General features: G+C 39.3%; 1 protein-coding gene across 1 annotated transcript; it reads right to left on the bottom strand.

Annotated features, from left to right (window-relative positions):
• Positions 1 to 437: 437 nt before the first annotated feature.
• Positions 438 to 22,199, bottom strand: LOC137137526 (sucrase-isomaltase, intestinal-like). Its single transcript, XM_067523892.1, has 48 exons — positions 22,072 to 22,199; positions 21,419 to 21,548; positions 21,031 to 21,116; positions 20,415 to 20,535; positions 19,955 to 20,064; positions 19,708 to 19,859; positions 18,958 to 19,129; positions 18,773 to 18,872; positions 18,470 to 18,582; positions 18,227 to 18,352; positions 17,955 to 18,086; positions 17,757 to 17,876; positions 15,708 to 15,821; positions 15,435 to 15,519; positions 14,965 to 15,082; positions 14,557 to 14,728; positions 14,285 to 14,401; positions 13,868 to 14,022; positions 12,782 to 12,866; positions 12,513 to 12,569; positions 11,849 to 11,973; positions 11,601 to 11,689; positions 11,360 to 11,409; positions 10,941 to 11,132; positions 10,386 to 10,535; positions 10,085 to 10,291; positions 9,815 to 9,969; positions 9,144 to 9,312; positions 8,935 to 9,031; positions 8,451 to 8,563; positions 8,239 to 8,364; positions 8,025 to 8,153; positions 7,289 to 7,402; positions 7,124 to 7,186; positions 6,863 to 6,979; positions 6,694 to 6,784; positions 6,418 to 6,556; positions 5,727 to 5,860; positions 5,513 to 5,547; positions 5,324 to 5,440; positions 4,856 to 5,004; positions 3,484 to 3,568; positions 2,884 to 2,940; positions 2,386 to 2,510; positions 2,018 to 2,106; positions 1,739 to 1,788; positions 869 to 1,039; positions 438 to 576 (listed from the first exon to the last, which is right to left on the bottom strand). Exons 2-48 carry the CDS (start codon positions 21,546 to 21,548, stop codon positions 499 to 501), a joined length of 5,481 nt encoding a protein of 1,826 aa, XP_067379993.1. The 5' UTR covers positions 22,072 to 22,199; the 3' UTR covers positions 438 to 498.
• Between the last annotated feature and the right edge of the window lie 1,489 nt (positions 22,200 to 23,688).

The following is a 23,688-nucleotide window of genomic DNA, read 5'->3' as shown; positions in this document are numbered from 1 at the left end:
CAATTATATTCATTTATAGCATAATTTTTTTAAGACAATGTAAACAACATTTCCACAAAATATGCATGTCTTTATGAGGAACAGTCATAAAATTACAGAAACTAACAGCTGAAACTAACATTGACTTATTGTAGGTATGTGTAAGGATTAGCATTGACACTATTATCAGTCACATAATTTGAAGGCAGCTTAAAGAAAATCCAGACAGCCAATAATGTAAAGCTTTATTAATTTGAAATGTGGAAACTCACAAACAAACATTCCTATATTTTATTGCTGAGTCTTGTATAGTGAAAACATGATATGTGTTATACACAAACACATGATGGTTTGTTAAAGTTTAAAGGCAGCATCATGTAACTAAAACAGGTTAGGTTGTACTATCGAACATACATATGTGGGCACCTCAGCGAGCCAAGGAACGTATAAAATTGTTTAACATTTAAAAAAAAGTGCATGTACACTTAAATTGTTTGCCAATAAAAGACTTAACTCCATTCAAACATCTGTCTTCCATGTTATGGTGAACAGCTGATCAACATGGATCGCCTTCAGGGTTGCATCTATAATCAATTCCTACAGTATAAAAACAAGAAGAGAGAGATTATAAATGTGATCATTTTATGTTTTAACATTAACTTCTTTATTCGTCGTCGGTGTTTGGTGAGTATGTTTTTATTTTCTATAAAGTGTGTCTGTCCTGATTTGCCTTTAAAGGCTGACTTGTTTTGCAGGTAGCAGAACATGACTCAAACCATAGTGGGGACCCCAGGTCTGCAGGACTCAACTTTTTTTTAGTGGTTTAATAGGACACGTTTTAAAAGTTGTAATTAAACGTATCCTCATATTGCCCTCAAACTCTACTGACCTGAGTGTCAAGGTTGTGCTCCGGTGTCAGTGGATACGCTGCTCCAGTCTCATCTGTTAGTGTCGCCTGTGTGATCTTAACACTGCCTGCACCCCAAACTTTCACCACACCCAGGATCAATCGGTCAGCTGGGGCCAGGTTTTTTTGTATGATCTGACTGGTTAGTGTGTTCTGGAAAAGAACACATTAAAAAAAGGAGGATGTAACAATGAGAGCAGAAGACTTTCTAGACATGTAATTCAATTCCTTTCTCTTCATGGAAAAACTCATCTTAAGGCACTTCCACATCTTAATGTCAGGATCTTACCGATTTATAGAAAAGCTGGCTATCAACTTTAAATCAGCTTTTATGTATATGTTGAAAATTATCACACAACCAGGTGCAGATTAGGACATCAACATCAAGATAGGTCCCATAACTGTTTATTCAGCATTAAATAGTCTAAAGCATTATATACTGCAGAAGAGTTGTAAACATGGTTTAACAATGTTGGATAAATTATTAAAACAATAACTGAAGCATGACATTTGAACCATCTCATTGTGTGCTCATTGTTAGCTTTTTGCAGATTACTGTCAGTAGTGTTTAGCTGCGGTCGATAAAAGTAAAAGCCAAGTAAAGCTCACTTTCCAGCATTGCAAACCGAGGCAAAAATGGTAATCAATTCAAAACTGATGGCTATTTAAAGTTAAATTATAAAATACAACGTTGATGGGGAGAGACAAGCCAGCAGCAGTGTAAGGGACGGACGGAGAGAGCTCACTCATCTGCTGTTCAAGTGCTAATTTTTGCCAACAGTTTGTCTTTGACATCTTCCCATCACATGCTGTTGTGTAATTAGAAACAATAATTATGGCCACTGAACTCACCGACTCTGCAGTAAAAGTAGTTAGCAGATACCGTCCTGTCTCAACTGTGTCTGAGGAGAGAAAATTTGTGACTATGAGGAGAAATGACACTGGCAACATAGGACTGTTGACACAGATCAACTTACAGCAAATATAACATAATAATAATAATAATAATAATATAATGGTGAAAATCTACTCACTGATTTAATTCACATAATCATATATCACATAACAATCAGTTATGTAACGGCATTGCTATACAGAGTTGTGGAATTTTACGGGTGACCTTTTTCTCACCTATTCCTTCTCCATCATCCCAGAAGAATGATCCTTGAGCTTTTCCACTGTCACTCAGAGCAACAATCAGTCCTAAAGGATTCTTCCGACTTAACACAAAAGAAGGTGGAAAGAGTTAAAAATAATATCTTAAGGATGCCATCTATTAATATCTGCTGCGGAAAACAACTACACTATCATTTCTGTTAGGGAGAATCTACCTGGTAACATGGCTGCTTCAACACTCATGATTGCGGTGACACATTTTCACAGAGAAAGAGTTTTTGAAATACTCAAACACTGCAGCAATACATACAAGCTTTATGCCTAAATATAAAGTATAAAGGATGCTGACCTATAGCAGTGTGTGCCGTGACGTGCGCACTCACCTGTAAGCTGTAGTATTTTCTGGTTTCTGCCAGGGTAAGATATATCCTCCTCTGATATGAAGGTTTATATGGTCCATTGGTGTTGGCATGTTAAGCATTTGACTGCGCACTCCAATGTCTTTGGCCTGATGAAAGAGGCCATAACAATAATTAACATAGGTGCCATAAAAACCTTTTCCACAATTAGTTTGACTATGATTTATTTTATTCAATTCTTTTGCAGGTAATTAGCAGTTGTGTGATAGTAAATCATAAGGAATGCAGTTACATACACCTCACTTATTGCATTTAGTGCTGTGCATACTTTTAGATGTTAGGAACATACTTGAATATATCCACATTATGCATGCACTAATAAGCCAGTTAGTAATATTTATTGTTCAGTCCTAAAGATTACTGCATTTTTTTGACCTGGTACACTATTGGCTTAAATACATAGTTGATACTGGAAGCTTAGAATTCAGCAAATGCAGTGTCGGGGTTTAGACTTAAACTTACTGTGTAGAAGTCATACCAGCGTGCATTGGGAATGTAGCCATTCACATCCCTGGCTCCCTGCCAATGAGAAACTCAGTTAACCGAAGAAGAAATACAGCCACTAGGAAACCTGACAGTTATTACTATAATCGGTGACAAGCTGTATCTTTAATGACAATGATAAAAAGCAAAGCAAAGTAAAAAAAAAAAATCTAAATCGTATGTGTGTTTACTTTTATGTATTACTTAGAGAGGACCTCCCCAATGGTGAGGACATTTTAAGAATATGAGGTCATTTTGGCCAGTCCTCACTTCTTCAAAGTGTTGTTTCAGGTTTAAGTCTTTGTTTTAAGGTTTTTAATAGGGTTGCATTATATTAAAGATAGAAGTACAAGTGTGCGTGCTTGTATTTACTACTTAGTGAGGACCAAGCATTCCCTTATACAATGAGGACATCCTTTGGAATATATGGACATTTTGGTCAATCCTCACTTCTTCAAAGGGCTGTTTCAGGGTCAAGACCTAGCTATAGGATTAGGATTATATTTTGGGTTAGATTAAAGAAGTATGAGTATATATTTGTGTCTGTTTGTGTGTGTGTATGAGAGAGAGTATATACACCTTTTCCAGGGCTGGGGTGATAAGTAATGCAGGGCCCCAGAGAAATTGCTTGTAGATTTCCCAGGTATGTTTTTCATGTACAAACCTGGAACACAGCAACAAAGAATGCATTAAAACTTGACTAAAAAAAAAAATCTCTATGTCTGCTTCCTAAATACAATCTCTTTTTTTATAGTCCCACAAATTCCCATATGTGAACTGCCAGGCATCTATAGTTGGCCTTCATACACCTACAAAGGAACTAGAGTGCCTTTTTCAAGGGCATTCAGAACTCTGCACCCTATCTCAGTCCAGCCACCCTTCCTTTGACACTCATTTCGGCTGCTTGTAGGGTTGGAACATATATTGAATGGAAAATTGAGAGCTTCACCTTGCAAGTTAGTTTAAGGCCTCGAGATACTTAAACTCCTTCATTTGGGGTGGTGACTCATTCCCAACATGAAGGGGGCAATGCACTATTTTCTGGGAAAGAACCTTTGTCTCAGACTTGGAGGTGCTGACCCGCATCCTAGCCGGTTAATAATCTGCTGCAAACCATCCCAGTGCATGCTGAAGGTCACGATCTAATGAAGCCAACAGAACCACATCATCTGCAAAAAGCAGAGAAGTCATTCAGAGGTCCCAAAACTGGACACTCTCCTCCCACCGACTGAACCTAGAAATATTTCTTTGAAAATCACAAAAACCAGGGCGAAACCCGCATTGCTCCTCCTGAATCTGAGGTTTGACAGGTCAGACCACCCTGGCAACAGATTTTCCAGAGAGGATGAGTAGTATAATACCCTCTGGTATATTTTTAAAAATGGGGACCACCAACCCAGATTGCCACTCCATAATGCTGAACAGGCACATCACCCTGAAAGGCCCAACCATATCCAGAGCCTTCAGCATCTCAGGGCGAATCTTATCCACACCTGGTGACTCACCACTAAGGAGCTTGTGCTATGCGTCGAGGTCTAGTTTGTATTGCTCTACCTCTCGCACCTGCTCCCGGCTCCTTCCGCATCCGATAGGTAACCTTCGATGTTCCCAGAACTAGCTTACGAAGCCTTGGATAAGCAGGGCTAGACTCCCTGCCTTGCCTGCCACCAGATGCTCTCCTGTCTCCTCCCAGGGCTGGCTCCAGAAGAGTGCCCCAGTCTTCCTATTCCAGGCGAGGTACCACATTCCCAAATTGCCATCTCATCAGGGTTTATGTGGACAACACTTTGTCCTGACCCTCCTCTGGGACCACTTTCCCTTGAGAGACCCTACCAGGGGCTGTACAAGGTCCAAACTGGTAGTAACTAATTAATTTGATGAGATGACTAAATATAATGCTCAGGTCATGACATTAGCAGAAAGAAGAAGACTGTAATGCTTCTGTGCTTACTCATGCAGGAGTGGTCGAACTACTGTTGTTCCTTTAGTATGAGCCTCAAACATCAGAGTGTACAGGTAGGGCAGGAGAGTGTAGCGAATGTTCAGGACGTTCCGAGAGGCCTCGCTGAAGGTGGAATTCCAAGAAACGGGATCTTGTCTCTTACAGAAAAAGTGTGAAAAATTGCTTTGTTAAAAGAAATAATAGTAATAACTAAATTCTGTGAAAAATCAAGTTTGTTATTTCACCACCAGCAGTACAAGGTATTGCATCTCATATACAAATCTGTACACTACATCCCTTTTGGTTTGTGGTTTCTGTGATCTAAAGACCTACAGAAGGAATATTGTTTAGTTATGTCTACCCACAAGCATTTCTCCTAGGCATAGCGTAGCCTAATTTTAATAATAGTTTATGTCTAGATAATATGAATGCACAAGTACAAAACATGTAGTATGATAAAAGTATGAGTTCACTCACTGGGTTACCCTTGCTGTTGTGGTTACGGGAGTATGGATAGAAGGCACCCAGCTGCATCCAGCGAAGACACATTTCATACTCAGCTGTGTTAAAGAACCCACATATGTCTGCCCCAGTCTGAAAGAGATGGACATCACTCAGATGGCTGTAATTTACTTAAAGAGGGCGAGGTTATGTCTTGATACTTACATAAGAAATGCCAAACAGACTGAACTCCATCATTCCTGTAAAACAAACAAAAATGAGAAGTTATGTACAATCGCACATTTGTTATTGTTGTTGTTATTTTTTTTTTTACATGTAGCCTTTTGTAAGGACGCCCCTTCAGATGTGTGCCAGAAAGCTGTGGCATTACTCATGGAAATATTTTTGTTCCAAAGAGCAATTCTCTGTTTATAAATACCTATGATGGATTTGTATAGCTGATCCCAGCTTGAAAAATTATCTCCCAGCCAATGTCCAGCCCATTTTCCACTGGAGGGGTAAGTGGACCTGGTCACCACTACTCCTCTTTCACCTGTGACATTCAACAGGGCACTGCAAAGAGAAGAAAGACTCAGGGATATATCTTACATGTAACAACATACACACATAGAATACATAAATTAGCAACAAGTAGAAGTCTGTTTCTCTTGTTCCTCTTAATTTTAGAAGCAAATGGCCTGAAGTCAGTTAATTGAGATGCTAATCAAAGCAAAAACACCTGGGATCAGCATCCCCTGACTCTTCAACCAACTCTTGCAATCTGACGGGAATATAATTTTACGATAACTGTGAACCTTTACTGTATTGTGGGGGACCTATCAAGCACTTTACCATAGTTGTTCTTCTGCAGAGCACCTTGCAGGCCTCTTTATTACTTACTTCTAATGTGGGGACACATTTGAGGGCACTTTATCAAATTTGATAAACTTAGAAGGCAACTTTAAAAGAAATGTGTTTGTTTGGGCAGCACACAAATTTTTTTTCAAATTTTTTTTTAAATTTTCAACCCAAAATACAGATGTTGCCAAGCAAAAAAAAAAATATGATTGGACAAAAACTTACATAATAACACACAACCAAGCACAGTCATGTATAAAAATATTACTTACTCATATGTGGGCTTGGTGTGGGACCAGCCATAGAGGTTATGGACATCGTAGTGTCTGACTTTCTTTCCATCACTTAGGATCTGCTCACTGTTCATGCACAAAGTCTTATGGTTTAAACCAAGATGTTTGGACTCCAGAGCTTTGGTACAGTGTATAAACACACACACACATGCAAAGATACACATAATTACTTAAATGCATACTTCTGAGGTTATTACAGCTTAATAACATAGTTACAACATGAGGATAGCAAAAATATAATTTATTGTGTCTTACGTGGCATGTACGGAGGATTTTCTAGAAGTGGATCACCAAGACATTTCCCTCCAACTGTACCATGGACAAAACTTGCAGGTTCATTCATGTCCTGAATAAAATATGGAAGTTAAATGAAAACAAGTATAATGAGATAAAAATGGACAGAAGAGCATTTTGTCAGACTCACAATCCAGAGGCCATCGAATTTCATGGTATGTTCATAGAAATCCTGGATTTCCCGGTGCCACCATGCTGCTGTTGAAGCACGGAAGAAGTCGGGGAATGCAGTGTAAGCCCTGTAGTTCTGCAAGAGGGACAATTACATAATCAGGACATAATATAACAAAATGTCTATTGGCAGCTGCACTTTTTAGACATATTTTACTTTCCAGTATTCAGAAGCAAAAAAGTATTAGGCCTCAGGCAGGTAAACATGGAAGTATTGTACCTCTACTTGGGTATCCCAGTCCAGAGATTCATTGACTGTCACATTGGGATAATCTGGCCATACCTTTAAAACAGAGTACAAATTATACCATCATTGCATCTTCCTATATTACACTTAATAAAAACACGCTTGTGTATTTTTGTGTGGTCATACTGTCCCTCTTACCTTCCCCCAGACAATTCCATTACTGATGTCACTGGGCCATTTGATGAAGACATCTGCTTCTTTACCTCTCTGAAATGCGGGGTAAGCTGTCTCATTGCCTGAGATGGCTGGATCCTGAAATATGCACAATGCTTGTCTAAATATATATGACCCTTCAATATCTCTGCCCAATGTTTACATATGTCTTGTGGCTGATGAACTCTCAGTGTCCAATCTACTGTTTCCTCACTCATAAACTTTACTAAGATGAGCTGCCCAAGAATATTTAGCCGCAAATGTTTAAGAGAATAATGTCAATAATGCTTGATTAACTTGAGGACTAGTTTCCCTCACTGTACTGCACCTGTTGGCTACAGTATGTGTTTGTCGGTTGAAATATTATACAGCAGCTCAGATAATCTGTTGCTAGCTGAAAGTATTTGCAGGATATACGTTACAATAGGACAAATGAAACTTGCGGTAGTCAACTGCTGTCTGTACCCAAAGATTGTCTATGTCAGAGGTAAGAGGTATCACTCTGACACCTCTGAACAATCAGAGGGGGATAGATGTCTCTAGACTCTCAAAAAAGAGTGAGACCTCTTCTTTAACCATCAGCTGATATGCCTCAGAGTTTACAACATAATTGTTTAGGTCTGAATCAGGACTTTAAGTCTTTAAAGCTAAATAAGATGTGTCAAAGTCAGTAGGCTGTTAATGTGTACGACTGATGTTGTGTGTTATGAGATATCATTACCAGGATGAAGATGAATCTCATGCCATCACCTCTCATTTCATCAACCAAGCTAGGCAGGTTTTGAAAATCTGGGTCCAGGACAAAGTCCAACTGACGATTCATGTAGTCAATGTCTGCATATTGCACATCCTACAACCAATGCCAGTTAAAGCTAAATTTAAATGAAGTTAAATAGATTTTTTTTTTTTAACAAAATATTTGCCAGAGAACTTACATAGGGTATACCCGCTGCCCTCATTTTGTCATATAAATCTTTTATCTCTGTGTCATTGGCATAACCGTAACGACAGAGCTGGAACCCAAGGGACCAATAGGCAGGTAGAACAGGTCGTCCAATCAGCTGTTAAGAAGAAATGAGCGCCATTAGGCTAAGTATAGAAGGGTGCAGAAACACATAGAAGCAAACAGAAGTCCAAGAAGACCTACTGCAGTGTAATCTTGAACCACCATCTCAGGTGTAGGTCCCAGGAACATGTAGAAATCTAGGATGCCCCCCAGGGTTCGATAGGTTAAAGCTGGAGTAGGCTGGAAAGTCACATCTGGACATAAAGCAAACAAGACAATGATGTCTCTTAGGGTTGTACAGTGTATATTATTTATCATTAAACAAGTATGATTTCCATTTTTTCATGATCTTAGTCTAATTAGATAAGGTTTGGAATGTGTGCTTAAAACAGTATGTGTGTATAGTGTATGTCTGATGCCTGCTCATTTTTTTGTGGAATTCAGCTCATTGCACTCTGTTGGTCCCCCCACCCCCAAAAAAGATGTGCTTAAAACATGGACTTCAGCCTCATTCATTAGTAAACAAACACTCATTGCATATGTTGAATAACTGTAGATGTGTTTGGGACTAAGGGTTTCTTGTTGTAAATCAATGGTTGTGTGCATTTGTGTGTGTGTTTCCCACCCATGGCATTGCTGTTTAGGAGCAGCACACCATGGGCATCTGCGGTGTTCTCAAGGCCCATGTAGAAGGGATGCACTCCATAGCAGTTCATCTTGTACTGTAGCACAGGGATAGAGAGTGTGCGGGTTTTTAAAGACATGAATTCATGAATTCCTTTATTTCTCACATTTGTGAAGATACAGAACATATACTTTTAGCATGATACTTACACCAGGTGGCTGGTCCTTGGAGAACATACCCCAGGTGTGATAGTTGAGGTCGTGTTTATAGGTGGGATGCTCTGTTTCTCCAAAGCCGTAGATAAACTCTGATGCCAGGCGAGTGGACACTTGGAGGAACATGTCTGAGAAGGTAAAACCTGGCACAGAGGAGTCCCAGCTGAAACAAAAATTTGATTATATGATTGAGAGAATTTGTGATCTACACTAGAATGTTTCCAACAACATGATAATGTATTTTAGAAATTATTAATGGATGTCTGGATTTGTTTTTCATATCTGAAATTACAACTATGACTAGTAATAATTAAACTGTAGAGACCTGAAATGGAACTTTTTTCCCCGTAGAAATGGCAATTATCCAAAACGATATGACATCGACAGCTCTTCTATTGCTCAGCACCACTTTACTTACAGCATTACTTTATTCAGCCAGAAAGAAAGGCTTCTATATGACAATTTAAGGGACCTAATTCAACAAGCTGCTTCAGAATGGCTTTAGTATTTACTAAGGTAATTAATTAAGCTAACCAGGAAAACCTATTTGATGTAAAATAAAAAAAAATAAAAAAGGGCCTTCCTGTCTCTTGTAAGAGACAGGAAGCCAATAATAAATTAATGACACACATCTGATTAATTTTTTGCACAACTGCAATACTCACATCTTAGTTCCTGTACTTTTCCTTACGACCTGGATGCCAAATGGCTTGTTTGTGATAAAGACCTTGTAAAGCCTCTTGTTTTCATCAGTTTCAGGAGTAACAGGAAGCGAAAGCGGCACTGGAACCTCGTAACGATCTGTGGCCGGATCCCAGATCTGGATGGGGAGGAAATGTTAGTACATTAGTGTTTGTGTGTGTGTTTATGAGTATAATGCAAATGAACAAAGATAGAGTGCAGGAAACAGCACTGACAAACCTCCTGATACACACCTTGAACTGCAGCATGTCACCACTGTGGTAACGGATCTCAACACGGAGTGTGTCAATGTCCCGTGACTCAGGACGACCACTGCTCCGGTACTTAGGGTTCTGAGTGATATTAACTGTCATGCCTGAGTCGGTTTCTTGGGCCGCTGTTACAGTGTAGCCATAGTCTTTGGGGTAGAAGCACTTTGGGACGCCATCGATGTTGCTTGGCTAAAAAGAGAAAGAATCAAAAGAGGTAAGGATTTTGACATTATAAAATTATTGTGTATACATGCACAGATACATCTCATCCGTCACCACTCACCTCCCAGATACAGCCTCTGCCCCTGCACTTTGCCTCAGATGCATTCTCCTCTGGATAGCAGTCAAAGCGCTGATATTCTTCTGGCGCAATTTCCCACTGCACCAGGTAGGTCTCTCCAAGGGTCAGGGACAGTCCATGAAGAAACAGAACCTGTGTAAGGGAGAAAAAACAAGAAGGAGAATTATTAATTGTCCATGGATGATAAATTGGGAACAATCCCCTTAATGTAGTAAGCTCAGACATGCTTTCTTGAGACAGGATCTAAGTTTGACAGCGGTTAATTTCCTCCTCTGCCTCTGCCAGCAATTATGAATCATTCCTACAACAAATCATGTGGAGCCCTATTTCACATTAGTGATTCACCATCTGTAGAATGGGAGGCAGAGCCTCTGGTTCTCAAGCTATACCTGTGCATGAGGTAGACAGCGCTGTTGTTTGACCTTTAATTCACCCTGTTCATATCACAGTGTCCCTGGGTAAGACACTGAACCCTAAATTACTGTAACCCAGCACGTTGGATGGCAGCTGCACTGCTACCCTGTTGTGCGCATTTACCTTTTTGGCTCCGTCGTACTGTATGTTGGTGTTCGGCACTGTGGTGGTAGTGTTTCCAAGGGTTCCAGCACCAACGTGAGTCACAGATGCAGAGATGGGAGGATAAGGCACCCCGAGGACAGTGATGTTCCCAAACTTCAGGTTGTTCGGGTCCCTGTACCCAGCATGGGTCACCTGCATTGTCAGGAGTCCCTATAAGGCAAAAACACACAATTACAGTATATGTCTAATTTATATCCAATAAAATCCTTGGTTGCTTTAAAACTTAAAATGCTAATGGTTATCAGATTAGATTAAGCACCCAATGCAATCCTGCAAGTAGGACTATAGGATATTTAATACAGACAAAGCTTCAGTAGTCTAATAATCAAAAAGTAAATGTTTGAAAGATGTGTTAGATGCATGTGAAGGAAACTTACATAGACAACAGAGAATGTGTAGTGGATGTAGTTGCCTTTTTCCACAGTTGCTGTAGAAAGAGCAGATGTCAAACAGTAGCACAACTGACCTTTATTTGTTTGTGTGTGAACTTACTGAATATCACACGGGTGTGACACGCACAAAAGTGCACTTGTATGAGTAACAGTAGCAAGTCCGGAAGAAACTGATTAATACGTTTGAACAAATACAAAAAAAAAAAGAAAGTGTGAAATGACGTACCTCGAGTATCTCCATCATCCCAGAACAGCTCCCCAGCTGCCTGGTTGATGTCATCAAGAGCAACAATCAAACCCATGTTGTTACGACGACTAAAGACATAAACACACACAAACGCCATGTGCATGTGTAATTACAAGCTGATTCAAATAAACGATGGCTAAACACATTCATAATATGTAAATAATGTACGTGATAGTTTGTTGCAATCCAAATTATTTAAGATTAACACTGTTCGTGTGTGTGTTTACCTGTATGCTGTAGTGATATCAGGACTCTGAGTGGGGAGGATTGCACCCCCCCTGATGTGCAACCCAAGCTTGTCAGCTGGCAGGTACATCTCAACCTGCTTTCTGCGGTCTGACAGTCGTTCCATCTGATTAACAGAAAACTGGATCTATTAATCTGCCTAAACTCCTGAACGTGTTGCTCTGTGGATGAGACCGTCTCTGTGATGCCTCTACCAGTGGTTGAAAAAGTGGTTATAGCTTTATGACACCTCTGGGTTCGTTGTGAAGCACAGCATTAAAATTGCCATCAAAGTTTCCCAACTGATTTGTGGTACTTAAACATCTTGTGATCTACGTGCTCTGTTAACCTGTGCCTGCTATACTTGTTTTGAGTTACCTGCATATATTTCTGTTTGATTAAATATGTTTAAATGTTCAAATTTTAACAATTCAAACATATTTTTATGGGTCCATATGGGTTTGAAACACATTGCATTCCACTGCAATATATTATAGTATCCTGTTTCCATAAAGGATGTAAATGTAACAGAAATATAAAAAAACTTTTTACTTTTAAACTAAATTATCTGTTGTAAGTAAATATGAATTCATATTTACCAGCAGTGATTTTACCTAATGCATCATATATATCTCAAAATCTTATATTGCGATAGGGTTTTCTTACCGTTTCATAGTTATACCACACAGCATCTGGTACATACGCCACTACTGTGTTCACACCCTGCAAAAACAAGAACAAATTTATTTATATATTTTGTTGTTGAAGATTTTTTCTACATTATAGGCTGCTGATTTGCGGAGTAGACAAAAAGGTTTCTTATTAGGTGGATTTTTTTGTTTGCTGTCAGTAACACTATCTTCTGTCTACACCTCTTGTGTGTGTGTGTGTGTGTGTGTGTGTGTGTGTGTGTGTGTGTGTGCGCACTGACTAACCGGGTCCAATACAGGTGTGATGAGCAGGTGTTTTCCCCAGAGGAACTGGCGGTCCACAGTCCAGGTGGCATTGTCAGAGTAGAACCTTTAGAGTGACCGAGAAGTGAATCTAATTATTTACATAAATCTTTTTGTTGTGTCCCAAAAAACAAACAATAATTCGCTGACAAACCTAATTTATGATGTGGGATTTGCTAAAGGTGAAAAAAAATCAAATAGAGACTTTTTACAATTCCAATTGCTTTTGTCAACTCTGACAAATGATGGTGGTGCAGTTCACCTACCAATGGGCAGCGCATGTGACAGTTATAGAAGTGGTGCTTGCTTTGGCTGATTGGCACATGTTAGGAACATGCTTCATTGTGATTGGCCTATTTGCTGTGTGCCAAGATCCAATTATATTTAAGTGACAGTGCGCACATTACGACCTGTCACTCACTGTTAGCGGTACACCCATATCTACACTTTTTGCCACTACAGCTGAGATCTACAACACAATGTCATCTGCCCACTGCCCTTGATTTTCTGCTGGTTGTCAAACTACCATCACTTTCAAGGCCAGGACAGACGCAGAGTTATTAGGCTACATGCATGATTATCCTCTGTCATCAGACTGTTAACTGGGTTTCGACTCAACATCAGACTGTGGTAAGTTAAGTTTCTGCTGCTTTGCTGCTTGTGTTTACAAGGCCGGAAAAAATCAGCTTTGCTGCTCTGCTGTTGCTGCTCAGATGTAATTGATCAACATGAAGTATTAGCATTTTGTTATGCTTTCAAGTGGTGTCTTCTCCAGCTCAGTTTGCTGTTTTGTTACGTGTATTGACTTTGGCGTATGTGTAATTTGAGTGTGGGAGAACTGATGTATTTCATCCTAAAAGTTTATAGTAAAACTTTAACATCCATAGAGGGCAATTTGGTTTACAGACAGCAGTCAACAGTAATAATAATATCATAAAATACAGAAAGTAATTCACAAAACGCATAATATCGTATATGTGTACACACACAGGGACATACAGATTATTATCACTGTGATTCCAAGACTGGAGAGTATATACAGCACTTCCAATATTTTTAATGACTTACTCATGCATGACAGGACGTACGACAGTCTCCCCTGTGGTGTGGGCTTTGTAGAAGAGTGTGTAGAGGTAAGGCAGAAGTGTGTAACGTATCATCAGGTAATGTTTAGAGGTATTCACCAGCATCGAGTCAGGGCCAAAGGCAGCTGGATCCTGGGGCTGAAGACAGAGTTATGAATTTGATTCTTTTCTTTTCCCACAGCACCTCCCACTGCTACCAGGTGAAGATCTCCATACTATATACTGACATAAGTTTCTATTTTTAACAAACTGGACTTTTGTGCCTGAACAGTGTTAATGTGTATGAATGAAATTAAATGAAGCATGGACCCTGCCACCCTTAAGACCAAACAATGGTTGTGTGATAAATGAAATGGAAATGTCTAAACTACAAACTGTAAACAAAATGTTTTGACAGTACCGTGAAGCTCATAGCATTGTGGTTCCGGCTGAAGGGATAGAAAGCCCCCACCTGCATCCAGCGACGACATAACTCTTCAGTGGAGTTGCCAAAGAATCCACAGATGTCAGCTCCGATCTGAAACACACAGGGAAACCTTTGTGAGAAATCTTTGCAGTCCTGTGAAGCCGTATAATAGCAACAAGGTAGATTTTTTTAAATTCTTGTCAAACTTATGCACTTTGAGCCTAATACAAACAGTGTTTCCTGTTATGTGAAGGCTTATTACTCACATAGGGAATTCCAAAGAGCCCAAACTCTAGCATGCCGGGAATCGCCCATTTTATGTCGTTCCAGTTGGCAGCATTGTCCCCCAGCCAGTGACCTGAGTATTTCCCCACGCCTGGAAAGGAGGAGCGGGTCAACATCATGGTTCGGTTTCCTCCAAACACACTCTGCAGAGCTCTGTGGGTTGGAAAGGAAGCAGCATGGAGATATATAGAACAAGAGCAGAGCAAAGAGAAATATTTCATATTGAAATTTTATAGATCACAATTATGATTTTGCTTGTTCATTCTGGTTAATATTATTTTACAGTTTAAGTCACATTCAAAGTCAAAGCAAACTTAGGTATAGCACATGTCCATGTATTGTCCTAAATAGATGTTAACAACACCAACACCAATTGCAAATGAACTCACTTTTCAGTAGCCAGGACCATGGAGTAGCCGTACAGACTGTGGACATCGTAATGGTCCCCCCAGGCATGCTTTGCATCCATACAGAGTGTCTTACCGTAAATCACCTCACCTGCAATCTCTGGGGGGTGCGAAAAGATAAAGGAGGTAAAAAAGGTGAAAGAAGTTATAGAGAGCAGGCCTTTCGAGCTATAGTCATTCTGTTAAGGACACAGTTGGAGTAAAAGTAGTGCCCAGTCCCATAATCATGTATATCACTGGGCAAATGGGGACTGGACAGGACCAGACAGGCCAAAACAGAAACTGACTTTACATTTGAAGGAGAACATACTGGCTGTAGCATTGTTGTCTGTCCAAAATTTTATTTTAACATGTTTGGTTCAATCTCTGATAACATACCATGGTTATGATTTAATATAGTAAACATATTATATATAGTACTTCTAATGTCTCTAAAGGACCAAACGTCTTACTTGGAGTGAAGGGAGGGTAGTTGAGGTTGTTAATGGCACAACCTTTACTTGATCCTTTCATGAAATTAGTGACCTCATTCATGTCCTGCAAATGCATCACACACCATTGTTTGATATAACACAGCAATATGCAGAACTTTACATTTGAATTAAAATGGGGGAATGATGTGTATTGCAACAAGCCGAGTAATGATGCAGAAAACTTCAAGCTCACAACCTCTCAGCTAATCAGCAAACACACACCTTCATTATATGCATTTGAAAGTGACTTACAATCCAGAGGGCATCATGTTTGACCTCCTTGGAAAATCTCTCATACTCATTAACCCACCACTCGATGCAGCTTTGGCTGGTGTAGTCTGGAAAGACCGTTTCTCCTGGCCACACCTGAGAGGCAGAGAATGTGAGAATCTGTGTTGTTAACCATCAGTTTTTATTAGATATGTAATCAAACTCTGAAAATATTATCTCTTCAAGCTATGTCCCAAAGGCCTATAAGGTTGCTGTAATCAAATTAAAAAGTCTTGTCCTGATCCGGGTGTTTTAGTCAATTACAGACCACTCTCCCCTTCATTTCTAAAATCCTTTTATAATTCACATAATTGCAAAGCATTTATGCGAATTGCAATTGCAAAGCATATATGTTTATACCACCTGTACAGGAATAATAATTTGTTTGAAGACACCAACGATCTTCTCTTGGCCTCAGATAATGGACTTGTCTCTATACTTATTCTGTTAGACCTTAGTGCTGCATTTAATACCATTGATCACAACCATTTATTACAGAGACTGGAATCTTCCATGCACACAAAAGTTAGTTCCAAAATGCTCTCTGTTAGCACCAATACTTTATATGTGTCTCTTTTAGGTAACATCATTAGAAAACACTCCATACATTTCCATTGCTATGCTGATGATACCCAGGTATATCTATCTATGAAATCAGATGAATCAAATCAATTAATCAAACTTTAAGCATAAATGCCTTGACTTCCTAGCAGCTCCTACTTCTAATCTCAGACAAAACTGTCATATTATTCATATTATTTGGGCCAAAACAATCTCTGAAATATCATCCATCTGGATGATCTCGTTACTCTAGATGGCATAGCTTTGTCCTCCAGTACTACTGCAAGGAACCTCTGAGTTATTTTTGACCAGGATTTGTCCTTTACGAAACATATACATATAAAAACACACTCTGTGTTGTCCCTGAACACCTCACAATGCAGCACTCGTTACACCTTCAAAATAGACACATTGCTTTGTGAAGTCATAGAGATGGAGAAATATCCAATTTCTGGGTTATTGTATCAAATTTTGTGACAGAGCTGTTCCAGTAAAGGTAAGATATCTGCAACTCCGTGCTAATAGGTTGGAAAGGATGTATGTGTTGTTTTTGATCTCTGTTTCAGAACTTTTACACTACAGATCATCATTAAAAATGCATCTGCAACATGGCTTTAATTTGCCGAAAAGCTATAATCTACACAATACTGCACATCCAAACAACGCAATGGCATATGACCAGGTAAGACAAGTGGAAACTACCAAATAAAGACAGGGAGAAAGCAGAGATAAGGTAAGCGAAGAATAATGGAAGAGAGGAAACAAAAAGGATAGAAAAAAATAGACAAATATTCAATGCGATTGAACTTGATTGAAGGTAACAGAGTTAGAACTATCATGTGCTCTGTACATTCTGTATATGTATCCTGAATTGACACATATTGAACTAAAATCATTATTCTATAGGTAAACGCAACAATTTCTTTAGTCTCTGTGTGTGTGTGTGTGTGTGTGTGTATGTGTGTGTGCGCGTGTGACAGAATCATCAATGATTATACATCTAAACCTGGAATGAGCACAGTCTGCTGCAGTTATCTTTTATCTTTACACATCCAGCCACGAAATGTCTACATGCGCTCACGTGTTCACACCCACACTGAGACACACACACACACACACACACACACGTGCATATAAAGTAACACTTCCAACAAACCTGCTGACCTTTGTACCTAAGTTTCTCACTGTCTTTCTATATGCTCCTCTGTCAGTCTGCCTATCTATGCCATTACCTGTCTCCCTGTCCACATCTGTCCCTCTGCTTGTCCTGGCTCCAACAAGCGATCACACACATGTGCATGTGCTTGTCTCATTAAACAGAAACAACCAAGAACACTTCTTATTTAGAGAAATAGAGAAGCATAGACTCTCCACAAAATACTTGCATTGCCTTATTAACTTTAGCTGAAATCTGTAAAGTAAATAGAAAACACTTATGTGCTATAAATACTGTAAACAAATGCAGCTCACCGCTCCCAACACAGGGGTTTTCCCGTCTGATTCAGTGACCCACACATTGTTCTCAGTCCCACGGTCGTAGGAGCCATACGAAGCATTTCCAGCCAGTTTACTGGTTGCTATTGCAGGATCCTGGGGACAAAGGAAGGTCAATTTGCCTGTGAATCCATCAAATGCATAAACAACTTTTACAAAAAAGCTGCTTGTTACCAGGATGAGGATGTATCTCTGTCCCCTCTCGTGGAGGTAGTCAGCAAAATCGGGCAGCTCACTGAACTTGACTTTATCATACGTGAAGTCTTTCATGTTCTCCATGTAGTCTATGTCCGTGTAGTGAACATCCTGCATGAGGAGAAAAAAATAATGCTGGCTATGTGCACCTCTGATCCATGAAAAATAAATTATCTGATGAACCGTGACACTGATAAAAGTAAAAACAATTAAGGCGTAAAACAAATAAAAGTCTGCATGCAGGATCTTACACATGGGATGCCCACGGCACGGTTTCTCTCCACTGTTTTCTTGACCTCGCTCAGGCTGCCGTAGTCCCACCGAGAAAGCTGGAAACCCAGTGACCAGTAGGGAGGCATGAAAGGCTTGCCAATGAGCTGAACAGCAGGATTGGACATACTGTTATTGCATTCTCCATGTGAAGGCGACTCACAATCCACTTTTTGCACAACTAATTTGCCCAGAAAACCTGAAACCTGGCTGCAGGGTCTCACCTCAACGAACTCCTGCACCACTCGTTCTGGTGTTTCTCCAAAAAGAATGTAGAAGTCAAGGACTCCTCCAATTGTCCTGTACGTCACGGCTGGAGCTGGCTGAAGAGTCACCTCTGAACAAAACACACATAGGTAAACCTACTTTGAAGTTAATCTAGTTTGCACGATAGTACTACAACATTTTCACAAGGTGTGCTTGGCTATCATGTGATTTCCTCAAGGCAGTGTCATCGTCTTTCTGCTTGAGCATGAAGTCATGTGTTTATATACGAGCGTACTGCTTGTGTGTGTGTTTGTCTTTACCCATGGCATTGCTGTTCATGAGGAAGACTCCAAATGACTTTCCGCTTTCATCTTCCAGACAGAGAAAGAAGGGATAGTGTCCATAAAGGTTATTTGTGTTCTGCAGAGAAGGAGATAAAGAGAAAGAGGGTTGAGGGGATAATCAGGTACCACAAAACTTTGCTATCTTTGTGTGTTTTAGTTACCCCATTAGGTAAAGCATCTCGGGTGAAGATTGGCCAGGTTCTCCAGTTCATGTCATGACGATATTGTCGGTGCACATGCTCTCCCAGGCCATAAATGTTAGCAGATGGTAATTTAGCAGAGAGCTGTAGGTACTGATCTGCAAACACCAACGGGGCCAATGTGGTGTCAAACCTGAAAACGAATTAGAAGCAAGTGAACAAACAGGCTGATTGGGAAAGAGAGAAAGATATGTGTTATAAAAGAAAAGAGATAAGATACAAATACAGTACAAATTCTGAAAATAAAAGAAGCCAACTGACATTTCACTGGTGGAAATATTTAAAAAACACAATGCAAAAAAAATACATCATGAACATCATGCTGGGTGTTTTCCCTTGTCTTTGATCCATGCTTGCAAAAATCATTTAATTTCTGTGAGCTTCTGTAGGAAAAGGTGTTCAAATTAAGTTTTGGGCCTTTGGATGGTGTGCGTGTTAAATGGTTTTAAACAACTTTAAAAACTTTAAAGATGTTCAAACTAGTGGAAAAGTGATAAGACGTTTGCTGTTCTAAGAAGCCTTTGATGAAGTTCAAGTGGATCACCATCCTATGAAGTATGTCTAAGTTTAGACAAACTCTGATTGTATGTTTCGTTGAATGTGCTGAACATGTCACACATATTTTAATGTCTAATGTTCAACAGTGTAGTTCTGAACATCCACTCTATGTCTGACACAAATGAATGCATAAAAAACACAGTGAACACTCACAGGACTTTTTTGTTCTCCTTCCTGCGTATAATAAGGCCAAAGGATTTCTGTGTGATCTCCAGCGTGGTACTAATTGGGCTGGACGAATCGCTGCCGACACCCCTGACGTGCTCGTGGTGGACCTCGAATCTCTGGCTGTGAGCGTCATAGATCTGAGGAATAAAAAGTGAGTGTGGCCTCGTATCGCACAGCAACTTTTATTTTTTGTTGTGTACATCATTGTTTTGGTGTGTATTTAAGTGTGTACCTTAAATCTGAGTCTATTGTTCGTCTGCATTTCTGCGTGAAACGACAGCTCTTGTATATCAGCACCAAATACAGAAGGAGAGGGCATTCTCTTTAGCCGAGCTTTCATTTCTGCAAAATAAAACATAAATAAAGGAAGTTACAGATTATAACATAATATAATACTAAAGTATTGCATTTAAGTACTTTTCCTCTAAGATACATATAATTAGGCATAAAGCTAAATTTTTACTATTGTAATAACGTTGTAACTTTACTATATTAAATTATTCAAGAGAAATATAAATAAATCTGCACAACCAATTTTGTTTAACTTTCTAAGATCCTTTAGACTTGAAAGGTTTTAATGATCACAATGTGTGATAAGTCTGACGATCAGCCTCTAGAGAAAGTTATTAAATGGGCTGTACAGTATCTGTTCAGTCAACACAGCAAGAGGGAGCTAGAAAGTGGAAATTTACCATAAAGATTTGGTTGCTGTATGGATTCCACTGTGTATCCATGGTTGGTGGAGAAGTAGCACCAGGGAACGCTCCTCTCATCCAGTGGCCCCCAGCAACATCCACGTTGTTCACATTTTAGCTGTTAAAGAGACATGTTTGATCTTAGCATTTACATCATTCACTTTGCAGTTTCTACCATTATCACCATGTTCTCTGCAAGAGGAAATCGAACATGAGAATGACGAAGCTAAGTTAGAGTAATAGTGGGGCTATTTGTTCCTACCCTCTCCTATGACCCAGTGAGCCAAAATAACTCTGCCACATAGGGAGGCAGGTGTCACCTATTTTGGCATCGCATAAGATGCTAGAACTCCCGTAGAACTCCAGTAACATTAACAGATTTTTGTTGGTGGTATTTGGTGGACAGTACAAACAACCTAATCTGCTGTATTTCACAGGAGGACAGTCTCATAAAACTAATGGAATCTATTTTAAATGAAATACAGTCCATCCTGGGTTACAGCTCCCATCCTCTGTATTCAGGGTTTCATGTCTGTCTTTAGGGAGCCACACCCAAATTACTGACACAGTTACACTAATCATTTTGCATTCTTGACATTATAATGGGCCATACCTTAGAGGCTCCACCATCGGGGAAACAGTCTACTCTTTCCCCCAGCGAAATGATAGGACACTGTGGAACAAATGTGTCTGTAGTTCCTGCAAACATATGGAATGTTTAAGCTAGTAAAAAAAAGAAACAATCTAAATTTCTCTTCTTTTATTTTGGTAAACGGCAGCTACATCTCATTCATCCTAAGACTTCACAGACCAGTTTCTTCACTTTGACGTATATCTTAATTACAAGTACTATTACACATAATAAACACATGTTGACACTGTCTTTTTTCCTTTGTTTCTTTCTCTTTTATTCAAAAACTGTATGTTATATTCATTCTAAGCTTTTATCTTGAAATCTAAAAATAAAAATTGTGTTCCTGTGCATGACTTTACAGACTTACCGTTTTTAATGACTGCAGGTTCTCCTGTGATATACAGAGCAATAAGAGTGATGGCTACTACCATCATTATTGTGAAGATGACCATCAGGTTTAGCTCCAAACCTGAGAACTGCCTTTTCCTTTTTCCCATCTTAGACACAGAGACAATAATAACAAAATCAATATCACCAAGTATAGAAAGTCTCCAAGCTCTCAAAGGTTTGTCTGCTTAATGAAGCTTACTGGCATCACACATGTGGAAAACCTAAATATGGTAACCACGTATGTGACACATGCATTCATTTCACTAGCATTAACTTTGGACTCTGACATTTAAACAGACACTACACTGCTGACGAAAGAGGATGAGAGAAACAGAAATTTGACAAAACCGCCCAGCAGGTTGGATCCATGCAAAGGTAATACGTCTTGAAACTCCAAAGTACTCTTGGAGAGAGTAAATTGTTCACTGACAAAAAAAAACACATAACCAACATTTATCATTTACGACTTGGCGTGTCTGGGGTGTGTGGAAAGGATTACAATGCAAAAACTTCTACCTATTCATCATTATCATGCTCTACTGTTGTATTAAACATAACCTTAACAGAATCACAGTGCTAATCTACTGTATCATCTACCATTACAATGTAAAATAGAGAACGTGTACTTACTGTGGAAGAGTTAAGTGTGTTATGTTTTCAGTTGCAGACCTAGAAGATCCTACATCTGTAACTATCCCTCGGCTCTCTACAATGTTCAGGGCAAAGTGCTCCAAGGTTCCAGTGTGATAGCACCATTTAATCCACATGATGTATTGTTGTCATGTGGCTGCACTAGTCTTTTACTGCTTAATGTGTGGTTCTGTGTGTGTGTGTGTGTGTGTGTGTGTGGTTTTAGTGTGTACAGTCTCTACATGCAGACCCCAAAGGCACAAAGTTAACCATCTACAGTGGGAGGAAACAACTGCAGACTAAAATGCCCATATCAGCTTGTTACACTCACGTTATCACGCTGTTTATGACTATGGATGCATGTGTGTATTTGTTTGTGATTGTGCTTAATGTCTATTTATGTTGTTTTCAGTGAACTATGACTGAGCACAGGTAATCATCACTTTGGTAACATTATTGATCACTGTTCAGTAATCACTGTGGTCCAGTTAAAAAAAAACACATTCACATAATAAAATCATTCTTACCCCCATATTATATAATATTGCCATAATTTTCACTTATAAGTAATATAGAAATTTTACAAAAGTGCAACCAAATTAATCATGAGCAAAAAAACGTATAAATGGGGAAATTAAGGTAATATTAGACCGTTTCTGCTTTCTGCTTACAAGAGAAGAAGGGAAGGAGACAGAAACTCTGCCAGCAAGCGGTTTAAATACACGGGTGACATTATCGCTAAGTATTCTGTTGAAAACTTGAGGGTCAGTGTTGTGACACAGATGTTAGTTTGTGGGGTGTGTCCCACATCATTTGTCGGTGTGAAAGAGGCCACTGCTTAGCAAATCAGTGCACATGAGAGACCATTGTATTAACAATGTGAGGCCAATTTTAAGCTGTTCTCAGACATTTCCTTGTTATAAACCCTCTGTGGTGAGCGAAGCCTGTGTAAAATTGAAGTTACTGGCGCTTCGCTTACGGTTTTTGCACACATAATCCCAGGTCGTGTGCTTTCTTTTCCTCTCACTCAAGCATAGAATGTACATGCAACCTTCTGGTCAGTTGTTGAGTTGTTGACCTGAACAAAACACATGACATGATGGAATGTACCTGTTGGTCGTCATCTGTAATAGTCGGCTCTGAGGTTCGGCTGGTTGTGTCAAAGCCTTAGGATTTTACCTCCAGCCAGCGTTGATGAGAATTGGTTCACAGTGACTTTGACCTTTGACTGATCGGTTCATACTTGAGTCATGTCCAAACCCGCAGGAGGCATGATGGATGCTTGTAAAAACCAGGAATTAATTATCAGAGGCAGAAACAAATATGGATTCAAACATCAACTAATAGTTTTGGTTTTGTCATTAAAGCATCTGGTCCTATGTTAATTTTCACATTTCAATAATTTCAATATGTTATTATCTAATAAAGTATCTAGTATCTAATAACGTAGCTAGTATAAAGTATTTATTTAATACTAATAAAAATCAAAAATCTCAATAAATGCATTTTTAAACGTGCTTAAGTCTCTCGGACCAAACTGGTTTTACATCAGCACTAAAATAAACTGCACAGGAAGATGCTGTGAACCACATCATATTTATCAGGGGGTTTTGAGAT

The sequence above is a fragment of the Channa argus genome, chromosome 12 (genome assembly GCF_033026475.1).
Source record: "Channa argus isolate prfri chromosome 12, Channa argus male v1.0, whole genome shotgun sequence".
Taxonomy (NCBI): Eukaryota; Metazoa; Chordata; class Actinopteri; order Anabantiformes; family Channidae; genus Channa; species Channa argus.
This window is presented reverse-complemented; position numbering and strand designations above follow the sequence as displayed.

Bases quoted from the DNA above. Each gene is read 5' to 3' on its own strand.
- LOC137137526 (XM_067523892.1), bottom strand. From the start codon at position 21,548: ATGGGAAAAAGGAAAAGGCAGTTCTCAGGTTTGGAGCTAAACCTGATG. The intron at 6,980-7,123 runs GTACAATACTTC...TCCCTCTTGCAG, and splicing joins ACTGGGATACCCAAGTAGAG to AACTACAGGGCTTACACTGC. The intron at 5,441-5,512 runs GTAAGTATCAAG...CATCTCTTTCAG, and splicing joins GTCTGTTTGGCATTTCTTAT to ACTGGGGCAGACATATGTGG.